General features: G+C 40.5%; 1 protein-coding gene across 2 annotated transcripts in view; it reads left to right on the forward strand.

Annotated features, from left to right (window-relative positions):
- TRPM6 (transient receptor potential cation channel subfamily M member 6) overlaps positions 1–21,130 on the forward strand; it is a 163,862-nt gene that overhangs the window by 100,825 nt on the left and 41,907 nt on the right. For both annotated transcript variants that reach the window (XM_069476382.1, XM_069476383.1), the window contains 6 exons: positions 631–759; positions 2,145–2,396; positions 4,758–4,932; positions 5,135–5,249; positions 9,532–9,725; positions 13,914–14,046. In XM_069476382.1, coding sequence (XP_069332483.1) covers positions 631–759; positions 2,145–2,396; positions 4,758–4,932; positions 5,135–5,249; positions 9,532–9,725; positions 13,914–14,046 — 998 coding nt within the window. The remainder of the gene's footprint in view (positions 1–630; positions 760–2,144; positions 2,397–4,757; positions 4,933–5,134; positions 5,250–9,531; positions 9,726–13,913; positions 14,047–21,130) is intronic.

A 21,130-nucleotide genomic window follows, 5' to 3' on the forward strand; every position in this document is an offset into this window, starting at 1 on the left:
CTAGGTATAATATACACATTAACTAAACAAACATTTATTGAATACCTGTCATATCAGGTGGAATGCTGAGTGCTGAAGATAAAAACATTAATAAACAGTTCTTAATTACAAGGGCTTACAGTTGGACAAGACTTTTCTATTAATCAAAATATTTTACTCAACACATTATAAAATAAAACTCCCAGCAGCTGTAAATATCACAATTCACTGTATTTGGAAATATGCTATTTGAAAAAATACTGGTGCTGCTTAGCTTATCCGGCATGCTTAGCACACATATTTTCTGTGTTTAAGATGGAGGGAAAGGCACGTGATTCCTCCTTGGCTTGCTGTTAGTCTGACAGTGTTAGTCCTGGAATGTGCAGGGCTAGCAGCCAACAGGAAGAGACAGTATCTCCTTCCATGGAGCTAAGAACAGTGATTTCCTTTCCACCATTAAATCCTAGACTAGAAAACCGTGGATTCTTGTGCCTTTTTAGATATTGGATCCTCAATAATCTGAAGGTGGTCCCAATTCTATGTTCGTATTATTCTGTTGAAGTTCATGCCTGTGTTTCTGGGTCTGCGTCTGCTTGGCATCCTCCATGCTCACTGTCACTCACGTCCAGGGAATGTGTGTTCCCCTCACAGATGGCATATTTGGCATTCCTCATGCTGTTCACCTACACCGTGTTGGTGGAGATGCAGTCCCAGCCCAGTGTGCAAGAGTGGCTTGTCATCATTTACATCTTCACCAACGCTGTTGAGAAAGTCAGGGAGGTGAGTTATCCCTTGCACATTTGTCTTCTACATGCCTCTGCTCAGAGATGCTCTTGGCTCTGGTGATGGAAGTGGGCATGTCACAGGTGTGGGGGAAGACAGGAACTGCTGATCTTGATTTGCATGCTACAAAGGGGTTATTTGCGGGGAGGGTAAATCCCTAATTTTAACCCTTTATCCTTGTCAACTGCTTTCTGCTGGTTGCTACAGCATGGAAGCAGTCATCTTCAAAGTGGACGTGTTAGTGTGTTTACCAGTCCTAGAATGGTGGATGATGCCATCTAGTTTTTATTAAATCCCGCCAACTTTTTGATTTCCTTGAATTTTTTTGGGGGGTGGGATTGATCTTTATAGCTTAGTATTACTTATATTATCAGTTTCATCTCTCAGAGTGGCACAGAAATGGCTGGAATTGTGCAATATGTAAGGAATACATTTATAACTTTTGAAAGATCCTACCAAACAACTTTGAAAATTGAATTTGAAAATCCCTTTGGGGCAAGTAGTCCAAGAAACAAAACAAAACAAATTTTTTATTTCTAGCTTATAATGAATCACTTAAAAATAATTATCATTTCTATGCAGTTATAACTGCAATCACAAATATTAATAGTTATGAGACTGTCTTGAATGTCAATGTATATGTATCTTTATGTCTAGGCACTTACATGTGTTTATTTTGTCCTGGAGGTAATATGACAAACATCATATACTAGGTAGATGTATGCTTGGTAATTATGCCTATACTGCCTGCTAAATTACTATGTGGAGTTTATAGATTATTAAAAATAATTCAGGGGAGAAATGTTATCTGAATTATGCCATTTTTTATGCTTTAGGGAAAATAGGTTTATTATTTTACATTTCAGTTTATCTGATATGATGTTTCAGAAGTAATTTCTTATAATAGTGAGTTCCAATATCACATTCTTAGTAGTTTGTCAACAACTCACTAAATAGCAGTAGTAAGACTAGATTACGGGTTTCTTTGGTTTCTGTTCCTTGCATTTTGCTGTGCTTCATGAAATAGAATTGTAGCCATACAGATTCATTACAATTTTGAGTTTTAAAACATCTTGGTGTTTTGCCGAGACTTTAGGTTAGGATTATAGAAAGCTCGAAAAAGTGCTTCTTTTCTTTTTGACTTCTAGTTGTGTTTTCAAGTGATTGTCTAGCATTAACAGTGGCATTAAGGTATATTTATAGATTTGTTTAAATAATTTATTTCCAAGGATAACTGAAGTCTCTAAAATCTCTGTGTGATTTAAGGTTTGGCAGGATTCAGATTACTCTTTAAACGAGTGGTTGATGTATTCAAGAAGATGGTATTGATAGAATTCTTAGGTTGTACCTCATTCTTTCCATTTTTCTCTTTCTTCTTTTAGATCTGTATTTCGGAACCTGGGAAGTTTACTCAAAAGGTTAAGGTATGGATTAGTGAATACTGGAACGTAATAGAAACGTTGGCAATTGGCCTATTTTCAGTTGGTTTCGGTCTTCGGTGGGGTGATCCTCCTTTTCACACAGCAGGAAGACTAATCTACTGCATAGACATTATATTCTGGTTCTCACGACTCCTGGACTTCTTTGCTGTGAATCAACATGCAGGTCCATATGTGACCATGATTGCAAAAATGGTGAGTACATCTGGTTTTATATCCTGGTCTTCTTCTTCTTCTTCTTTTTCCTTTTTTTTTTTCCCTTTTCTTTAATTTTTAGAGACAGTGTTCCTGGGCTCAAGTGATCCTCCTGCCTCAGTGCCCCAAGTAGCTGGGACTATAGGTGTGTGCTACCATGGCTTCTTTTTTTTTTTTTGAGACAGAATGTTGCTTTGTTGCTCTGGCTAGAGTGAGTGCCGTGGCATCAGCCTAGTTCACAGCAACCTCAAACTCCTGGGCTTAAGCGATCCTCCTGCCTCAGCCTCCCGAGTAGCTGGGACTACAGGCATGTGCCACCATGCCCGGCTAATTTTTTCTATATATATTTTAGTTGGCCAGATAATTTCTTTCTATTTTTAGTAGAGAAGGGGTCTCGCTCTTGCTCAGGCTGGTCTCAAACTCCTGACCTCGAGCGATCCACCCGCCTCGGCCTCCCAGAGTGCTAGGATTACAGGCGTGAGCCACCGCGCCCGGCCATACCATGGCTTCTTTTTAATGATTCTGCCTAATTTCATGGTTCATATGCAATAGTTTAACTTTCAGAATTATTTATAAAAGCACAAAGAATGAGATGATTTTATCACTGCTTTCCATATAATCAAAAACTTGTATTTAACAAATGTCCTTGGATAGCACATGGAGTAGTTGATCAGGTTTTCCACTTAACCTTTTGGTTGGGGCCAGATGACATGGATTGAGTCAAATTTGTCTCTGAGCACAATAATTCTTGAAGGCCAGATTTGTATGTGGCTACCACCAATAGTATTTTCTGCTAAAATATCAATTTATTCTTTAATCACTCACTCATTCACTCTCCCTACTATGCCTTTTTTTCTTTTTTCCCCCAGAGACAGGGTCTTGCCCTGTCACCCAGGCTGGATTGTAGTGGTGAGATCATAGCTCACTATAGCCTCCAATTCCTGGGCTCAAGCAGTCCTCCTGCCTCAGCCTCCCGGGTAGCTGTGTGTGCCACCACACCCAGCTGATCTACCACACTCCTAAATAGTGCTTACTCCAGGCCACAGACGGTTTTAAGTACTTTGTAAATATTAACTCGTTTAATCTTTGTAGCAAATAGTATTTGTGAAATAGGTAGTATTATTATACACATCTTCCATCAAGGAAATGGAGATTAAGTAAATTCCTCCTGGGTGTACGTGGAGAACAAGGGCTCCAGAGTGGGTCACCAGGCTCCAGTCTGCCATCTGAACTTGCTGTACTGTCGTGTCAGCTTTTTCCATCTGGTTATTTACAAGGACCTAAGACCTGTCCTCCAGGAAGTATAGTATTCGAAGATCATCTTTGGCTTTTCCTTCTGGAATACTCACTGGCAGGGCAGGGGCAACCTCTGGAGCATGCAAGGTAGTGCTGAAACAAATAAAGAGGACAAAAAGGGGAGAACCTTCAGGACTCCAAAGACAGAATTTTCTTATTTTACATTTTTCTCTTAGATAAATGTTTTCTCTGGTCTTGGTGACATCAGTATTTATTAGATAGGCTATACTGAGATAACCAGTATAGCTTGGTGACTTAGCACAAGGTTATTTCTCCCTAATGCAAGGTTTGATGAGTGCTCATAGGGGCTGTCCTCCATGCAGTGACTCAGGGATCTAGAATCCCTTGGTCTTGTGACACATCCATGTCAACATGTGGCTTCCAAGGTCTCTGCTGTCAGGGAATGATTAGGATGGAGAAAGTCTAATGGCTTTTAACTGCTCTGGACAAGAAGTGACTGGAGTCACCAGCACGCCACAGCCTATTGGCTAGAATAGGTTTTGTGGCACCAGCCTAGTGGAAACAAAGCTAAGAAATAAAGAGCAGCTCTTGGAATACATCTGGGAATTTTGGTGCATACTCTCTCTGCCATGGTGCACAAATGCATTGAGTTGATATACATTTAGTAGAAGGCACAAAATTGGCCTGATCAATTTTTCACACTCTAATCAATTCCTGAAGATAATCTGGGAATAAGAAGCCATTGGACTAATTTGAATACACCATATTTTTTTCCTTTCCTAACCTCTGGTCCAATGGGGAAAAGTTGGATATTTGCTAATCAAAAGGTGTTCGCATTTCATTACTGCTTAAAGAAAGAAGCATAGATTCTCTGCTCTCAGCACATTTATGTTGGTCCATAGACCACATTGACTTGAAACACAATCTGTGCAGAGAAAACAAAATAGTGTAGCCTAAGAAAATCCAGCTATTCATGGACCAGGGCATTTTACTCAATGACTAGACAGTCTTATTACTGTCAGGTGTAATTATGATGGCTGCTAGTGGTTGGTTTGTCTTGACTTCTAGATCTGTGGTAAGATTCTTGTGTGTGCTATTTTGCAGACAGCGAACATGTTTTACATTGTGATCATGATGGCTATAGTCCTGCTGAGTTTCGGAGTGGCGCGCAAGGCCATCCTGTCGCCAAAGGAGCCACCGTCCTGGAGCCTAGCCCGAGATATTGTGTTTGAGCCATACTGGATGATATATGGAGAAGTCTATGCTGGAGAGATAGATGGTGCGTAGGGGATTTTGCCATCATGCAGAAACTGCACCTTTGTAGATACTCAGAGTAATTAAAAAAAATCTACAAAACAATCATCCGAATCTTAAAAATGTGTAAAATGAGTGGTATTCTGCACAGTTAATGTGCTAAATGTTTGTCTAGAGTTGTAGGACTGTGATTCACCTCATCCCCCATTCTTCTTCTTTACTTGCAGTTTGTGAAAACAAGACGTCTTGTCCCCCTGGATCTTTCCTTACTCCATTCCTACAAGCTGTCTACCTCTTTGTGCAGTATATCATCATGGTGAACCTGCTGATTGCTTTCTTCAAGTAGGTTATTTTAATTAAATGTAATTATCCTATTTACATAAAACATGGCGTGGGCCAGACATGTTGAGTAGATTCACATGTATTTTGAGTATGTAACCTTTGGTTTTTGTGTGTTCCATGTTTTATAATTACCGTTTTAAGATGTAGGCATGAAACTGTTGGTAATAAGAAAGCAGAGCATAGGAAGCAATAAAGTAATAAACTCAATCATCCATCTGTACCCAAGGGGATTGGTTCCAGGACCCCCAACAGATGCCCAAATCCATGGATGCTCAAGTCGTTCATATTAATATAAGATGGTGTAGTATTTGCAATTAACACATGCACGTCTTCCTGTATACTTTAAATCCTCTCTCAGTTACTTATAATACCTAATACAATGTAGATGCTATGTAAATAGTTGTTATACTGTATTATTTAGAGAATAATGACAAGAAAAAAAGTCTGGATATGTTCAGTTACAGAGATACCATCCATTTTTTTCCCTATTATTTTTGATTTGTGGTTGGTCGAATCCACAGATGTGGAACCCAAAGATATGGACAGCTGACTATAGAGAGAAAGGACAGTATAATAAAAACAGAACAAAAGGCAACCCTGAATTGTAAATAAGCAGTAAGTTAGAATCATGAAAATATAATAGCTGATGGAGTTGAACGTTGGCTACGGAGTTCTTGATCCACTTTCTTCACTCGGCTCCAAGTATACCTCATTCTCTGTTTTCTTTGATCTCACATCTCACTTCTCCTTCTCCTTTTCTGGATCATCTTCTTCTCCCAGCCTTTCCGCATTGACTTGTCCCTGGGCCCAGACCTTGCTCTTCCTTTAGTTGTGCTTTTTTGTGGTCTTGTTCAGTTTCCCCTATATCCTGATCAGTCCCCATTTATATCTCCAGCCTGGCTCTCTTTCTTAAACTCCAGTCGTGTAGCTCCAACTGCCCCCTTCATCACCAGTTAAAAATGTAATAGCTTTCTAAAATTTAAAATGTCCAACCTCTTCATCTCCCTTCCTTCCCAGCATACACTTACATGTGAGTTTCCGTTGAAGCTCCATCTTTTCAGTTATTTAGACCAAAAACCTTGAAGTCATTCTTAATTCCTCTTGTACCTCTACTTCTAAACTGTCAGGAACTCCTTTTAACTCAACCTTCAAATAGATCATCAATTCAACCACCTCTCACTACCCCACTGTTACCCTAGAGACTCATTTTTTTTTTTTTTTGAGACAGAGTCTCACTCTGTTGCCCAGGCTAGAGTGAGTGCCATGGCGTCAGCCTAGCTCACAGCAACCTCAAACTCCTGAGCTCAAGCGATCCTCCTGTCTCAGCCTCCCGAGTAGCTGGGACTACAGGCATGCACCACCATGCCCGGCTAATTTTTTCTATATATATTTTTAGCTGTCCATATCATTTCTTTCTACTTTTTTAGTAGAGATGGGGTCTCGCTCTTGCTCAGGCTGGTCTCGAACTCCTGAGCTCAAACGATCCGCCCACCTCGGCCTCCCAGAGTGCTAGGATTATAGGCGTGAGCCACCGTGCCCGGCCCCCTAGAGACTCTTAATTTATTTCTCTGCTTCTATCTTCAGTCCCTATACTTTGTTCTCAACACAGTAGTCCAAACAACCATGTGTTTATTTAGAGATGGTCTCACTCTGTCACCCAGGCTGCAGTGCAGTGGCATGATCATAGTCCATTGCTACCTTAAACTCCTGTGCTCAAGCTATCCTCCCGCCTCAGCCCTCCAAGTAGCTGGGACTACAGGTGTGCACCTCCATGCCTGGCTCATCTTTTATCTTTTTGCAGAGAAGGGGTCTCACTAGATTTCCCACGTTGGTCTCGAACTCCTGGCCTCAAGTGATCCTCTGGCCTCAGCTTCCCAAAGTGTTAGGATTGCAAGCATGAGCCACTGTGCCTGGCTCCAAATGGTCCTTTGGAAACATACATCAGATGATGTCACTCCTCTGCTCCAAACTCTTCAATAGCTCCCCATTTACCTCTGGGTAAAAGTCAAAGTTCCTCCAGTGACCTATATGGTTCCGTGTGATTTGGTTTCCCTGTGACTTCACAAATCATGCATCATACTGCTCCTCCCCCCAATTCATTCATCTCCAACCACACTGGCCCCTCACAGTTTTTCAAACAACACTATTGTGTTTGCACTTGCTGTTTCCTCTGCCTAGAATGCTCTTCTGCCAGATATCACCGTGGCTCATTCGCTTCCCCTCCAGGCTTGCCCAAGGGCCCCTTTTTGATTAGGTCTAGCCTAAGCATTACAAAGTGCAGCCCCCTTTCTTCTGCCATCTTCTTGGCATGCCTCATCCCTCTTAATCTTCTCTCTTTATACCTACTTATATTATAGATGCAAATATATTTCATAATTTATGTATGTATTATGTTTTTCTGTCATATGGTGCCACTACTGGAATATAAGCTCCACAAGGACAAGTATTTTTGCCTTTTTTTGCTCATGAATTTATCCCAAACACTGAAAAGAGTGCCTGGCACATAACTGTTTAATAGATGAAAGAAACCAAGTGAGGTGATGGGAAGAATTTTGTATTTTCTGAATGCGTCTTATATGCCAAGCACTGTGCCAGGTATTTTATTCATTGATTATCTCACTGAAGACAGAAAGGTAAGAAAAGGGAAACTCAATTTATAGAACCTAAGCAAAGAGAGTAGAGAAGGTAGGGTATGGGAGGTTAGTGAAAATAAATCAGAATACTTAAAAAAATGACTTGTTATATGTATAGGGGGAGGATATACCTTCCTGCTTGTTACAAGATTATGAGATAGCTTTCCCCTCTCTCAGCCCTGCCATTTTAGGAATTTATAAATTTGTTGGCATTTAATTATTATAGCTGTTTTGTGATATGTCAAATAATAAGTGGGTGTGAGACTTTTGTTGCTCAAAAACGACCACTATCAAAAGAGAGGTTGAGAAGTCCTTACATAGACGAGTCTTCTCACTCCAGAGATGAGACATTGTGGACCAAACCAGTTGAACAGCCCCAGATCTGGCTCCTTGTCCAGGAGCCGTGTACAGACAGAATCCTTCACACCAATGATTAAAAAGAACCTGCAATACACTGTGAAGGTCGCCACCTGCTGGCGGAAGGTGCAGTCATGATTGGCGTGACACACCCGCAGGGCTTGCTGAGACGCAGTGTGCTAGAATGTCCACCTCTGGAGTTTCTCATTCTGACATGTTCCCAGATTATGCTGAGGCTGCTGGTGGAGAGACCCCACTTTGAGAACTACCGTTCTGACCCAGTCATCAGTGTTTCCATCACCTTCTGCATGGATTCTGTGAAAGATCCCTCCTAATCTTACCCTGAGCCGGCTCTCTCCAGGGTGTTTCTGGCTCCTTTTCTTTATCACTGTTCAGGTTTAGGGTTGCCTGTGTTTTTATTTGCTAAATTTGGCCACTCTCCTCAAGTTCTACTCTGCCACCTTTCTGTAAAGAAGCTAAATTTTTTGTTAGCGTAAGGAAAATGTTAAGAAGGATGTTCCATTGTGTCACCCGACCCCCATATCATTAGAGTGAAGAAGTGAAGGATGATATGTTGCTTTAGAATAACTTTCCTCCCAACCATGACTTCTAGCCTAAGTTCTATAATATCGATATTCACTCTACTGTCTGCATATTATAACTGACGTAGTTAAAGGGAAAATCCAAAGTCACCTACCAATAAGAAGTTACTTTCACTATCAAGTTAATTGAAATAATTTATCTAGCTTCTTGTAGCAGCTCAGCTTATTGATTTATTTTAGGATGAATTGATTCTTCTTCCCTTTCTATTCTTCTTCATTGATACTTTTTCGTTTGGGTGTTTTAACTAGGATTATTCTAGCAGTTCTCACATTTGACATTAGGATGGTATCTTCGTAAGGTTGATGATATAGGGGAACATTAAAGCTGTTTGCCATGAAGAATAAATTATGGACTGAAAGAGAGTTTCTTACGTGGAAGAGATGGCGACCCAAGAATAGTGTTGAGTTCCAGAGGGCAGTTTCTGTTCCTTACGTTGAACATATTTGCATTTTCTTCTGATTGTAATTTCTGCCTTTTGCTTGTTATTTTGATTAGCGTATTTTAGTGTGAAAGGGGATTGATGTCTTATGTTTGGTGGAAGAAGAATCATAAGTGCAGTGGATGTTATTTTTATGGGCCCACTGCTGGCAATGTCAGGGGAACCAGTCATAAAAATTGGAAAATGAAGAAACTGTGACGTTTCAGGATTTCATATTAAAACATTGTCCCTTTCTTGCTACAACTGACAGCAATGTTTACGTAGATTTGAAATCCATCTCCAATAAGCTGTGGAAATACAACCGCTATCGCTACATCATGACCTACCACGAGAAGCCCTGGCTCCCCCCGCCTCTGATTCTCCTGAGCCACGTGTGCCTGCTCCTCCGCCGCCTGTGCCACCACCCAGCGCCCGGTGACCAAGAAGAGGGTGATGTGGGCTTAAGTAAGTTTTTACTGGTGAGGCAAGAGGAAGAGAGTCAAAAGCGGAGATACAAGGCAGAGACACACCAGGAAATTGTAAATTAAATTCAGGGCGCAGGAGGGAAGGCTCTGGGAGTTAATTAAAATAGAAAATCACCTGGTGCCTGGGTCTCAGTAAATACTCCGACCTCCCTATGTGGTTGGTCGTCAGGTCGTCATAGTGCCTTTTGCCAAGATTAATGGATACTTTGAAAGAAAGTAATAGGTAGGAAGAGAGTCTCTGTTTGAATGTGGAAGGGCATTGTGTCACCTGGAAAACCTATGTTTTTTCTGCAGACCTGAGAACTCATCGTAATAACTCCTAGAGAGTAGTCATGTGACACGTACTTTTTTCTCTGTTGTGGAAGATGGAATTCAAATAGAAAGGAGTTACAGAAGGTCTTGGTGTCTCAGGGAATTAGATAAGCAAGGCTTTGCTTAACTTATTAAACAGAATCATGGTTCTCTGGTTCTGTAATCTACTGAGTATGGAAGTGATCCTGAAATGGATGTTTCTTATTTTCAGGAACTTCAGCTCAGAGGCTAGGCATGGTGATGTGCACCTGTGGTCCCTGCTACTCGGGAGGCTGAGGCAGGAGGATAGCACGAGCCCAGGAGTTCAAGGCTGTAGTGCGTTATGACTGAGCCCATGACTAGCCACTGCACTCCAGCCCGGGGAACATAGTGAGTCAGGATGTGGAAATATGGATCTTTTAGTTCTTTTTTCAAAGCATAAGCCTACATAATTTGATGTTTTCCTACTTCATCTTGTTTAGCCAAATCTTGACTGCATGATGTGGCTGTCATATTAATTGTTAAAAAAAGAACATTGCTTATTGTGGGTTTATAGATCTTTTGCAGTTTCTAATTTTTTTTTTTTTTTTGAGACAGAGTCTTATTCTGTTGCCCAGGCTTGAGTGCTGTGGTGTCAGCCCAGCTCACAGTAACCTCAAACTCCTGGGCTCAAGTGATCCTCCTTCCTCAGCTTCCCGAGTAGCTGGGACTACAGGCACGCACCCTGGCTAATTTTTCTATTTTTAGTAGAGACGGAGTCTCACTTTTGCTCAGGCTGGTCTGGAACTCCTGAGCTCAAGCGATCCTCCTGTCCTGGCCTCCCAGAGTGCTAGGATTACAGGCGTGAGCCACCGTGTGACCAGCCCTTTTGTAGTTTCTATCAAGCAGTTCCACAATTGGTACCAGGCCCATTTCCAGATAATTCCTAGGTATGCTGGAAATAGGTGGCATGAATCCATAATCTTTTATTACAATTCCTAAATCCAAAATATCTCTGAAAACTGAAAGTCTTTTTTTTTTTTTTTTTTCATAAATTGGAGAAAGACTCATTTGGCCAGAAGAGGCTGATAGGACCTGAGGTGAAGCCATTTATTCTTTTTATCCTTTGTAGTGTGAATATTCATCGATTTTGTTGCAGAAAATAGTAACGTGTTTGATTTTAGGAATTGCCCTAGCCTTAACTAAGAATTTCACTTCATTTATGGTATATTACCATATTACCTTCCTAAAAGTAGAGAGGAAAAATTCTGAATTCTGAAATACTCCTGATTTCAGGTGTTTCAGATGAGCTACAGTGGATTATTTGTATGTTTAGGTGGGTCCATAGGGTTATCCCGTGCAGTATATTATTCTAGGGCTGACAGGATGATATGTTTTGCTTGTGGTAGTTGGCTCTGTGAAGCATTTTTTTTTCCTCTTGAGTCACGTTGAAGATTTCTTTTTCTTTCTCATTTCTTTCTTTCAAGAGATTCAGCCTTTATATGGAAGCCAAAGCACAACAGAAGTTAACTTGAAGGCTTATAATTATACTGTAAATTTCAGGCTTCTAATAGTGAGCCGTCCCAGGTATTGGCTACAGAATCTTTGCAACCTAACAGTAGAGTGTGAATCACTTGACAGCTTCTGGAATTAACTAGGATTTGCCCAGATTGCCTAGTATCACATTGAAAGAAACTTTCCTGGGCTCACCTTGGTCTGGGCTTATAGGATGATTTCATATAAAACTCAAGTAAATTCTTTGATAGGTAGAGGTGAGTTTACTCTGAGCTCTGGAACACTCTTGAATTTTCATAAAGTTGCTTCCAGTCCTTTACATGAAGACATTTACACATGGGGCAGCAGTGCCACCTCGTGGACACTTATAGGAAAGCGTCCACACTGCAAGCTGCACTTGTCAATGGAATCGCTTTTCATTTGTTTGTGTTTTAGAGACAGAGTCTTGCTCTGTCACCCAGGATGGAGTACAGGGGTGTGGTCATAGCTCACTGCAGCCTCGAATTCCTGGGCTCAAGAGATTCTCCCACCTCAGCCTCCTGAGTAGCTGGGATTATGGGTGTGAGCCCCCAGGCCCTGCTGAAACTGCTGTTTGGATAGTTTGCTCTCAGGGATCCACAGAAGGCTCATGACATAAAGTTTCTTGCTCATAGGAGACTTTTTAATGCAAACGGACATTATAGTTGGGTAGGGGTAGGAGAGACTAGATTTTTTCAGTGTTTGGAAGATTCTTCCACACCATATAAATTAGAAAACATGTGCGCTTGAGTTGTGAACACAATGACAGAACATTTTAGCCATATTTTTGATTTAAAATTAATATTTTGGCCGGGCGCGGTGGCTCACGCCTGTAATCCTAGCACTCTGGGAGGCCGAGGTGGGCGGATCGTTTGAGCTCAGGAGTTCGAGACCAGCCTGAGCAAGAGCGAGACCCCATCTCTACTAAAAATAGAAAGAAATTTTATGGACAGCTAAAAATATATATAGAAAAAGTTAGCCGGGCATGGTGGTGCATGCCTGTAGTCCCAGCTACTCGGGAGGCTGAGACAGGAGGATCACTTGAGCCCAGGAGTTTGAGGTTGCTGTGAGCTAGGCTGACGCCACGGCACTCACTCTAGCCCGGGCAACAGAGTGAGACTCTGTCTCAAAAAAAAAAAAAAAAAAAATTAATATTTTGTTTTCATTTTAGTGGAAAATAACAGATCAGTTGTATTTTTAATAAATTCTGGAGAACTGCATTAGTTCTTTTTGTTTCCATTTGAGTGAAACCGTTCAAGAAAGATAATTTTCCAATTTTATCCTTTTAGCGGTATCATTTCATTTTTATATTTTCTAAGTATTAGAAACTTGCTTAAAAGATGATGTATTATTTTGTTAGGTAAGAGTGAGAGCCAATGTGGTAGACCAAATGTGAATGTTGAAGTTTGATGAAGAATTGTATCAGCCTCATAATATCACAAAATTATTTGTCTTTTTAAATTTTATTTTATTTTTTGAGACAAGGTCTTGCTCTGTTGCCTGGGGGCTAGAGTGCAGTGGCATCGTCATTGGTCACTGCAACCTCAAACTCCTGGGCTCAAGTGATCCTCCTAGCACAACCTCCCAAGTAGCTGAGACCATGCCCGGCTAATTTTTAAAAATTTTTTGTAGAGATGAAGTCTCGCTCTATTGCTTAGGCTGGTCTCGAACTCCTGGCCTCAAGCAATCCTCTTGCCTTGGTCTCCCAAAGTGCTAGGATTAAAGATGTGAGCCCCTGTACCTGGCGAGATTTGTCTTTTAATGACACGTTGTATATGATATAATTATCATAATTATAATTATGTCAGGGAATGTTACAGCCTCGATTAGCCATTGACCGGTAATGATGATGTCTCTTTTTTCAATAGAGGGCTTAGTGTATACAAATTCAGTGTAACAAGGTAAAACTTTCTCATACTTAGTGGATTAATTTCAATAGACCTTACCTTCTTCTAATCTTGATTTTAACCTATAAGTTACTGATCATCATTTTGGTAGCTAAAAGAGTTGGCAGAGAGAAAAAAGAGATAATCAGATTCTTTTCCTATTTGTATATAAATATGGTGAATTTTTTTTAATGTGTGTAAACATTCTAACCTACAAAAATATCCACGAGAAATGATTCTATACATAAGTCATTTTCAAAGAATAGGTAGGAGAGATTCAGACTGGTGTTTCCAGGTGTTTCTGTGTAATGCTTCTCCATTAGTATTGGGAATTCAGTGTGACAAGGCAGCAAACTTTTGTCACACCAGCTACAATTTATCATTTTCAACACAAGTGGAAGAAGCTCATGCTTCTAATAGCCAGCTTCCTGTTTAGGGTGAGTAATGATTCTTTTTAAGCACCATACTTATTTTTACAGAACTCTACCTGAGTAAGGAAGATCTGAAAAAACTTCATGATTTTGAAGAGCAGTGTGTGGAAAAATACTTCCATGAGAAGACAGAAAATCTGAATTGTAGTTGTGAGGAACGAATCCGAGTAACATCAGAAAGGTGACAGCTATGTATCTTTCTCATTCCCAAACTGCTACCAAAACCTGATGCTATTAGAATGTCTAAAAGAGTAGAAAGATCCACTTTCAAATCCCAGAGGTTTGGTTTCTCAAAAATTTGAAGCATCTAGTAGCATATAATATTCACGTAACTAATGCTTATTTAGTGAGCATCTACTATGTTCCGGGCACTCTTCTAGTTATTACGCTAGGGATAAATGGTGAATAGGAGACTAGAGTCCCTGTCGTCAGAGGACTTGTGTTCTAGTGTGTGTGTGTGTGTGTGTGTGTGTGTTTGTAGGTGGTGAGGCAAACAAAGGGAGTGGGGAACAAAAGTAAGCAAGGAAACACATTAAAATATATAATTTAATATCAAGCAGTAAAAGAGCTATGAAGAAAAATAAAGTAGTTTAAGAGAATAGGAAATGATGGTGGTGGGAGACCCAGCAGAGTTGGGGGTTGGGTTGGACTGTCTGGTGCAGTTTGGGGAGGAGAGGCCTGAAGAAGTGAGGGGCGGGGGCCAGCCAGGGACGCTGGGGGAACAGCACATGCAGCCGCCGGGGGCAGCACGCTGTGTCCAGCAGCAGTGGCAGGCCCCCGGCGAGGTGGAGTCCAGTGTGCTAGTTGGATGAGGAATCGCTGGGCACCTGAATAGCGATGGTTGGGTACTGGAGTTGGTGGCAGCTTCACTGAAGTGGGTGAAGAGAGAATAGAAGTGGAGACAGCAATTACATACAGTTGGCTTTTGGGAGGAGTTTTACTGTGCAGGGAAGCAAGGTGGGATGTGGGGACATGGTGAGGTCACTGTCTTTTTTCCTTCATGTGCAAATACCAAAATACAATTGTATGGTCCTAGAGGTGATCCATCAGCAAGGGAGAAGCTGCAGAAGCAGGAGGGAGGAGGCCATTTGCTGAAGGGAAGTCGTTGAGGGGCAGGTTAATGGAGGGTCTGGGCTTTTCCCCCAAGCAGGGAAACAGGAGAGCGTGTGGTCAGGGTACGAGAGGATGCAGACGCGGTAGTGGGCACACAGTTCTTGAGGCAAAGTCCTCCGCCAAGAGCACCTGTGGGTACGTGTGATTTGAGGGGAGAGGGTGGTGCAGGGAGGGCAGTCGGAGGTTTGAGGAAAGAGGAGAAGATATGTTGGAGAAAGTCAACGTACTAGGAAACTGTAACGGGACAGAAGCTATTGTGGATGGATGCATTACTAATTGTGGGCGCATGGATCGTGTTAAAATATGCAAGACTATATGTGATGATATGCATTTTTTAAAACACAGAATTGCTCTTGTAAGTGGAAGCAAATTGACAGAAGTTAAATGTGTTCCTTCATTTTTGAATATAGATGAAACTGACTATAAAATGTTATACCTTATTATGCAACTATTTTTTTCTGATGTCCAAATATCAGATAGATAGATGTGAATCCTTACATATGGTTTTATTTATTTAAAACTGAATCACATTAAGAGCTTTCTAAATAGTTCACTATGGGCGTAAGTCATATTTATATAAATCTGGACTTTTCCATTGATACCATATTCAATCAAATATGTGTTTATGTCGGTGATTCAATTTCAGATCAGATTTAATGGTGGGAAAAATTGAATATCAAACTGAATTTGACATTCAAAATTGAATATCATAGATTTGTGAGCCCACCAAATCCTATTTTACCTAAATAATATGTTTATTACATAACAGCTGTATGACTTCTGTTTCCCTTTCCCTCTTCCACACAGTCTGCCCCCCTTACAGCTGTGCTCACTGAGTCCTGTGGGCCAGCTTGGTTCTCAATTTTGTATGAAGCATACACCCATATTAGGAGCTCACTGAGCTGGGACAAAGTCCCACTGCAGCTGCTTACTAGCTATTGTACTTGGGCAAATTGACTGAACCTCTTTGGGTCTTAGTTTACTTATCTGTAAAATGGACATGAAAGCAGACCTGCCACTTAGAGTTGTGAAGATAAATGAGATAATATAGATGACCCATGTGGCAGAGTGCTAATAGAAAGGGTGCAATGAAAGTTATCTATTATTTTGCAAACATAGACTCCAAAAATTATGAGTATAATTTCTCTTTAAACACAAATCCCCTTCCAAACCTTAAGAAAAGGGAAATAAATAGATAAGATGGGGTTGAGATAGCCTACTCTGTTCCCCCAAGATTTGAACTAGGACAAGTTCACGGAGAGCTCCTTACTTTAAACTATGAACTAAGGAAGGCTTTTAGGTAGCCTGCAATATGGACAGATTTACCTTCAGTGATGATGTGGATTTGGGTGTCAGAACCGGAGCCAGGGAGACCCTTGAGAGAATGGTGCAGTGCATGGTGAGTCCCACAGCCTGGCCCAGGTGAGTGGTGGTGGGAGTGAAAGGGATGAATGAGACATATTTAGAAAGGACAATTCATGAGTCATGTTAGGGATTAGATGTGAGCTGAGGGAGAGGATAGAGTCCACGATGACTCTAGCAGGGGTAATCAAGCTTTGAAAGAAGGTGCCATCCAGACAAAGAATGTATAAAAGGTACGGGGAGAAAGCAATGTAGATTTCTTGAGCTTAAGATTCTTGTGGCACATTTAGCCAGAGATGTCCAGGAGTCTTTGGATGAAGGAGATCATCTGCCTCTGGGAAGAGTCAATTGCAGGAGTCATCTGCCCGTTGTAGGAAACTAAAAGTATGCCAGAGGAAGTGATTGTGCCCAGCAAGCAAGTAGAGTGAGGAAACTCGGTGGGCTGAGTTGGTCGAACCCTAGGTGGTGCCAACACCTGCACAATGGGCAGAGAAAGAGGAACTCATGGAGAAGAACAGAAAGAACTGGGCAGAGGAGTATAAGGAGAACGAAGAGAAGGTGGTACCAGAAGCCAAGTGACATAGAGGGAAAGCTTGAGAACCAGACATTTATAAACAAATAATTCAATGATAATAAAATCCTAAAAACATTAATTATCCTATACTATTATATATGACTCTTTTCCTGGGGTTTGAGTAGAGGATTAGAAGTTAGGTGGATATGTAGCTTCTGAAACTATGGATACTTCCAAAGAGTTTAATGAAGCTCTAATTTGACTGCAAAATATAGTTAATATTCTCTCTTGATAGAGCAATCTCAATGGCAATGTTTTTTTTTTTTTTTTTTTGAGACAGAGTCTCTTCTTTCTGTTGCCCCAGGCAGAGTGCAGTGGCGTCATCATAGCTCACTGCAACCTCAAACTCCTGGGCTCAAGCCATCCTCCTGCCTCAGCCTCCCGAGTACCTGGGACTACAGGCTCATGCCATGATGCCTAGCTAATTCTTCTATTTTTAGTAGAGACAATGTCTCACTCTTGCTCAGGCTGGTGTTGAACTCCTGAGCTCAAGTGATCCTCCTGCTTCGGCCTCCCAGAGTGCTGGGATTGCAGGTGTGAGCCACTGTGCGTGGCCGGTGGTGCTGTTTTTATACTGTCATCCTTGCTTATATCATTTCTGGGGAGCTCATAAATGAGGTGTGAGAGGGAGGGGAGAATATTTCCTAAGGTAACTGAGCAATGGTTTGGGGGGGGGGCAAAGAGATCAGGAGGATATTTGTACTTTTGCTTACCTCTGAAGAAGAGATTGCCTACATCCTTCTAGATTTTTTTTTTAATTTCAGCATATTACAGGGGTACAGATGTTTAGGTTACATATATTGCCTTTGCCCCATCCAAGTCAGAGCTTCAAGCATGTCCATCTCCCAGACGGTGCGCAGCGCACCCATTAGGTATGAATACACCCAGCCCCTCCTCCCCGACATATGCCCGACACCCGATGAATGTTACTCCTTCTAGAATTAAGTGAGTTGTGAAAGTGGAAAAAAGAGAGTGTGGTAAGGCTGTTTTATACCTTGCTTTCTTTCCCTCCTTGCAACACTGGCTTCTTTTTTGACCCTAGTAGTGTAAGCCAGCTTTTCCCTCTCTCTGTTCTGTGGAGTAAGATGTTTTTAGTTATTTTTTCATATTGAGCATGTTTGAGTGCATTATATTTGGGAAATGCTGTGGTTTTTAAAAATTTACATGCTTTAACATAATGTGCATTGTAACTCGACAGTAGAGAGTTACAGCCGGAGCAGGTCCCATCATTATTTGACTGTGAAACGTTATTGAGGAACGTTTGTGAACATCTCTCTGCCTGGGAAATGTTGGTGAAGTTCATTTAGTACTTCATGGGACTTTAGGTACCCCGAAAAGAAACTCGCCTCGATCCCGGTTGACTTGCTGAGAGGTCCTGCAATGCAGTGCTTAATGCCATTGAATGTGAAGTCAGACTGCCTGCGTTTGATGCCCGACTCCTCCCTGGCCAGGCACGTGACTGACTATGTGACCCAACCTCTTTCCTATGAAAGGGATAAAAGTAATGCCTCCTTATAGGGTTGTTATGTGCATTAAATAAAATAGTACATGTAGAACCTTTGTAAAATGCCTGGCACATAGTGAGCACTCAGTGAACATTCTGATTTTCATGATGATTATAATTATATTTGCTATTATCTCATTTTGAAGGATCTTGTCCAAAGGCCCCCAATAAAACAATTACCATTCTTGTCTTTCCTTTATCCTCATGCTTTGCACAGAGGGAACTAAAATTATAAGAATTTATTTTATGTGTCAGAATGACTAAAAGGCTAGATTAAATTAATGTAGCTGGTGGTCTAGGAATATAATTAAAATATGCTTCACAGGACGTTGAGCTTTAGTAAATAAGCACCTGTAAAAGCAAGAGGCCCCAATTTGAAGGTGACCAGGTTACTTGTCTAACAGGTTTCTATTGAAGCCTGTTACCTGTTGCTGTGAATAGTTGCTGGTTGCTATTGTGTCCATTCGATGTGACTGCTGCTAATGGAACTTAATGAGTCTCCATTACTGCTGTTCAGACTGTACTGTTTTTGAATTAGATGAAACAGTGCACTGGATGGAGAGGCTCTAATTAAGCATATTTGGAAAGGAATATACATATATTTTGTGCTCTTTCCCACATCATCCTTGCCAATTCTAATTTTGCAGATTCCAGAAGGTCAGAAAGCATTTGTTAAGCCTCTATTGAGTTATAGAAGTTGAGTTATATAGCAGAAGCAAGAAAGAGAGGGTTCTAACCCACATGGAATATAATAAAAATGGAAAATACCACCCTCTTTTTTTTTTTTAATTCCTATTTACAAAGCTCCCAGTAAGAAGCAGAAGTTCTTTCAATCCCTATGATTTGAGATGTCTTCTAGAGATGGGAAGTCTAACACTATTTTGGGAAGTATTTGTTACAACTGAGTGTTAACCTCTTCATGGTATAATCACCACTTTCCCTGCTCCCAGATAAGACTGGAGATAATTTTTCATTGCTGCAATGGTCATGTCAGCCGTGCACCTGTTTGTTAGATTCCCTCTCCTGCTGGTTTGTGCTTTAATCCTGTTTATCAGAGAGTTTTGTTATTGAAAAATTGGAACTGTATTCCCTTCCCCCAAATAGAAGAACAAAACAGAGGAAGAAAAGAAAAAAAAAAACAGTATCATAAGACACAGCTCACTGAAAATTTTGGCTTTTTTTTTCCATTTAGTCCTCTATATATTTTCAGTTAAAATGATACAAGTTTGTATTTTTTTCCCCTCTTACACATCAAAAACCTTTTCTGAAAATAATTGCATATACTTTATAAATATATTTTAACTTTTATTGTTTCTTTTATTTTTTTTTTTTGAGACGGAGTCTAGCTCTGTTTCCCAGGCTAGAGTGCTGTGGCGTTAGCTTAGCTCACAGCAACCTCAAACTCCTGGGCTCAAGTGATCCTCCTGCCTCAGCCTCCCAAGTAGCTGGGACTACAGGTGCACACCTGGCTAATTTTTTCTATTTTTAGTAGAGATGGGGGTCTCGCTCTTGCTCAGGCTGGTCTCGAATTCTTGCCCTCAAGGGATCCTCCCGTCTCGACATCCCAGAGTGCTAGGATTATAGGCGTGAGCCACTGCGCCAGGTCTACTTATAAAATTTTTATACCAAATTTAAATTAAAAACATAATGCATTGCATAATTGACATCCACAGAAAATAACTATCAACAATGTCTGTGTAATATTCTATCTCATCATGTAACAAATATCTGTCTGCTTTAGCATGGTGAAATTATAGCCTCTTTATATGTGTTATGTCACACTATGGCATCCTTGCCACCATTGTGTTATTTTACTCTTTTTTTAAAAAAAAAAACCAAATATTACAATATAGAAGAACTCATTATCTCCTTAATTTTTATCTCTGATTACCTAGTAAGATTGATTATTGTACTGTATTTCCATGTCTTTTGTATTGTATCTTTGTGAACTATCTGTTCATGTCCCTAAGAGTCTTTGTAATGTTTTTCTTCAATACTTTGTAAAAGCTTTTGATTTATTAAAGAATATCAATGCCTCATCAAATTTGTTAGAATACTAATTTTCCAATTTATTTTTGTTTTAAAATTTTGTATTATGTTTTCACATACAAGTTTCTTTTTATGTATTCAAATCTGATATATGTTATAATTTATTCAATTGATTGGTAAGCTTAGCTAACTGTCTTAGTTTCCTAGGGCTGCTATAGCGAAATACCAAAAACTGTGTATCTTAGAATAACAGCAATTTATTGTCTCACACTTTTGACAGCTAGAACTCCAAAATCTAAGTGTTGGCAGGGCCATGCTTTCTCTGATGTCTCTAGGGAAGAATCCTTTCTTGCCTCTTCTAGCTTCTGGTGTTCTGGCAAGCCTTGGTGTTCCTCGTCTTGTAGATGGTTAACGTATCCCCATGTGTCTTCACGTTGTCATCGCTCTGTGCGTGTCTGTGTCAAAATTTCTCCTTGTGATAAGGACACCAGCCATATTGGATTAAGATCTAGCCTAATGACTATATTTTAACTTGATTACCTCTTTAAAGACCTGATTTTCAAATAAGATCACATTCTGGGGTTTTGGGGTTAAGACTTCAACACATCCTTTTTGGGGGTACACAAAACAAAACATCCCTCTATAGAGATATTTACGCAGACTGTACAGATGAATAGTAACCAACATTTTCTTTCACTCTCCACTTTTCTCTAAATAAAATTG

The sequence above is a fragment of the Eulemur rufifrons genome, chromosome 7 (assembly GCF_041146395.1).
Source record: "Eulemur rufifrons isolate Redbay chromosome 7, OSU_ERuf_1, whole genome shotgun sequence".
NCBI lineage: Eukaryota > Metazoa > Chordata > Mammalia > Primates > Lemuridae > Eulemur > Eulemur rufifrons.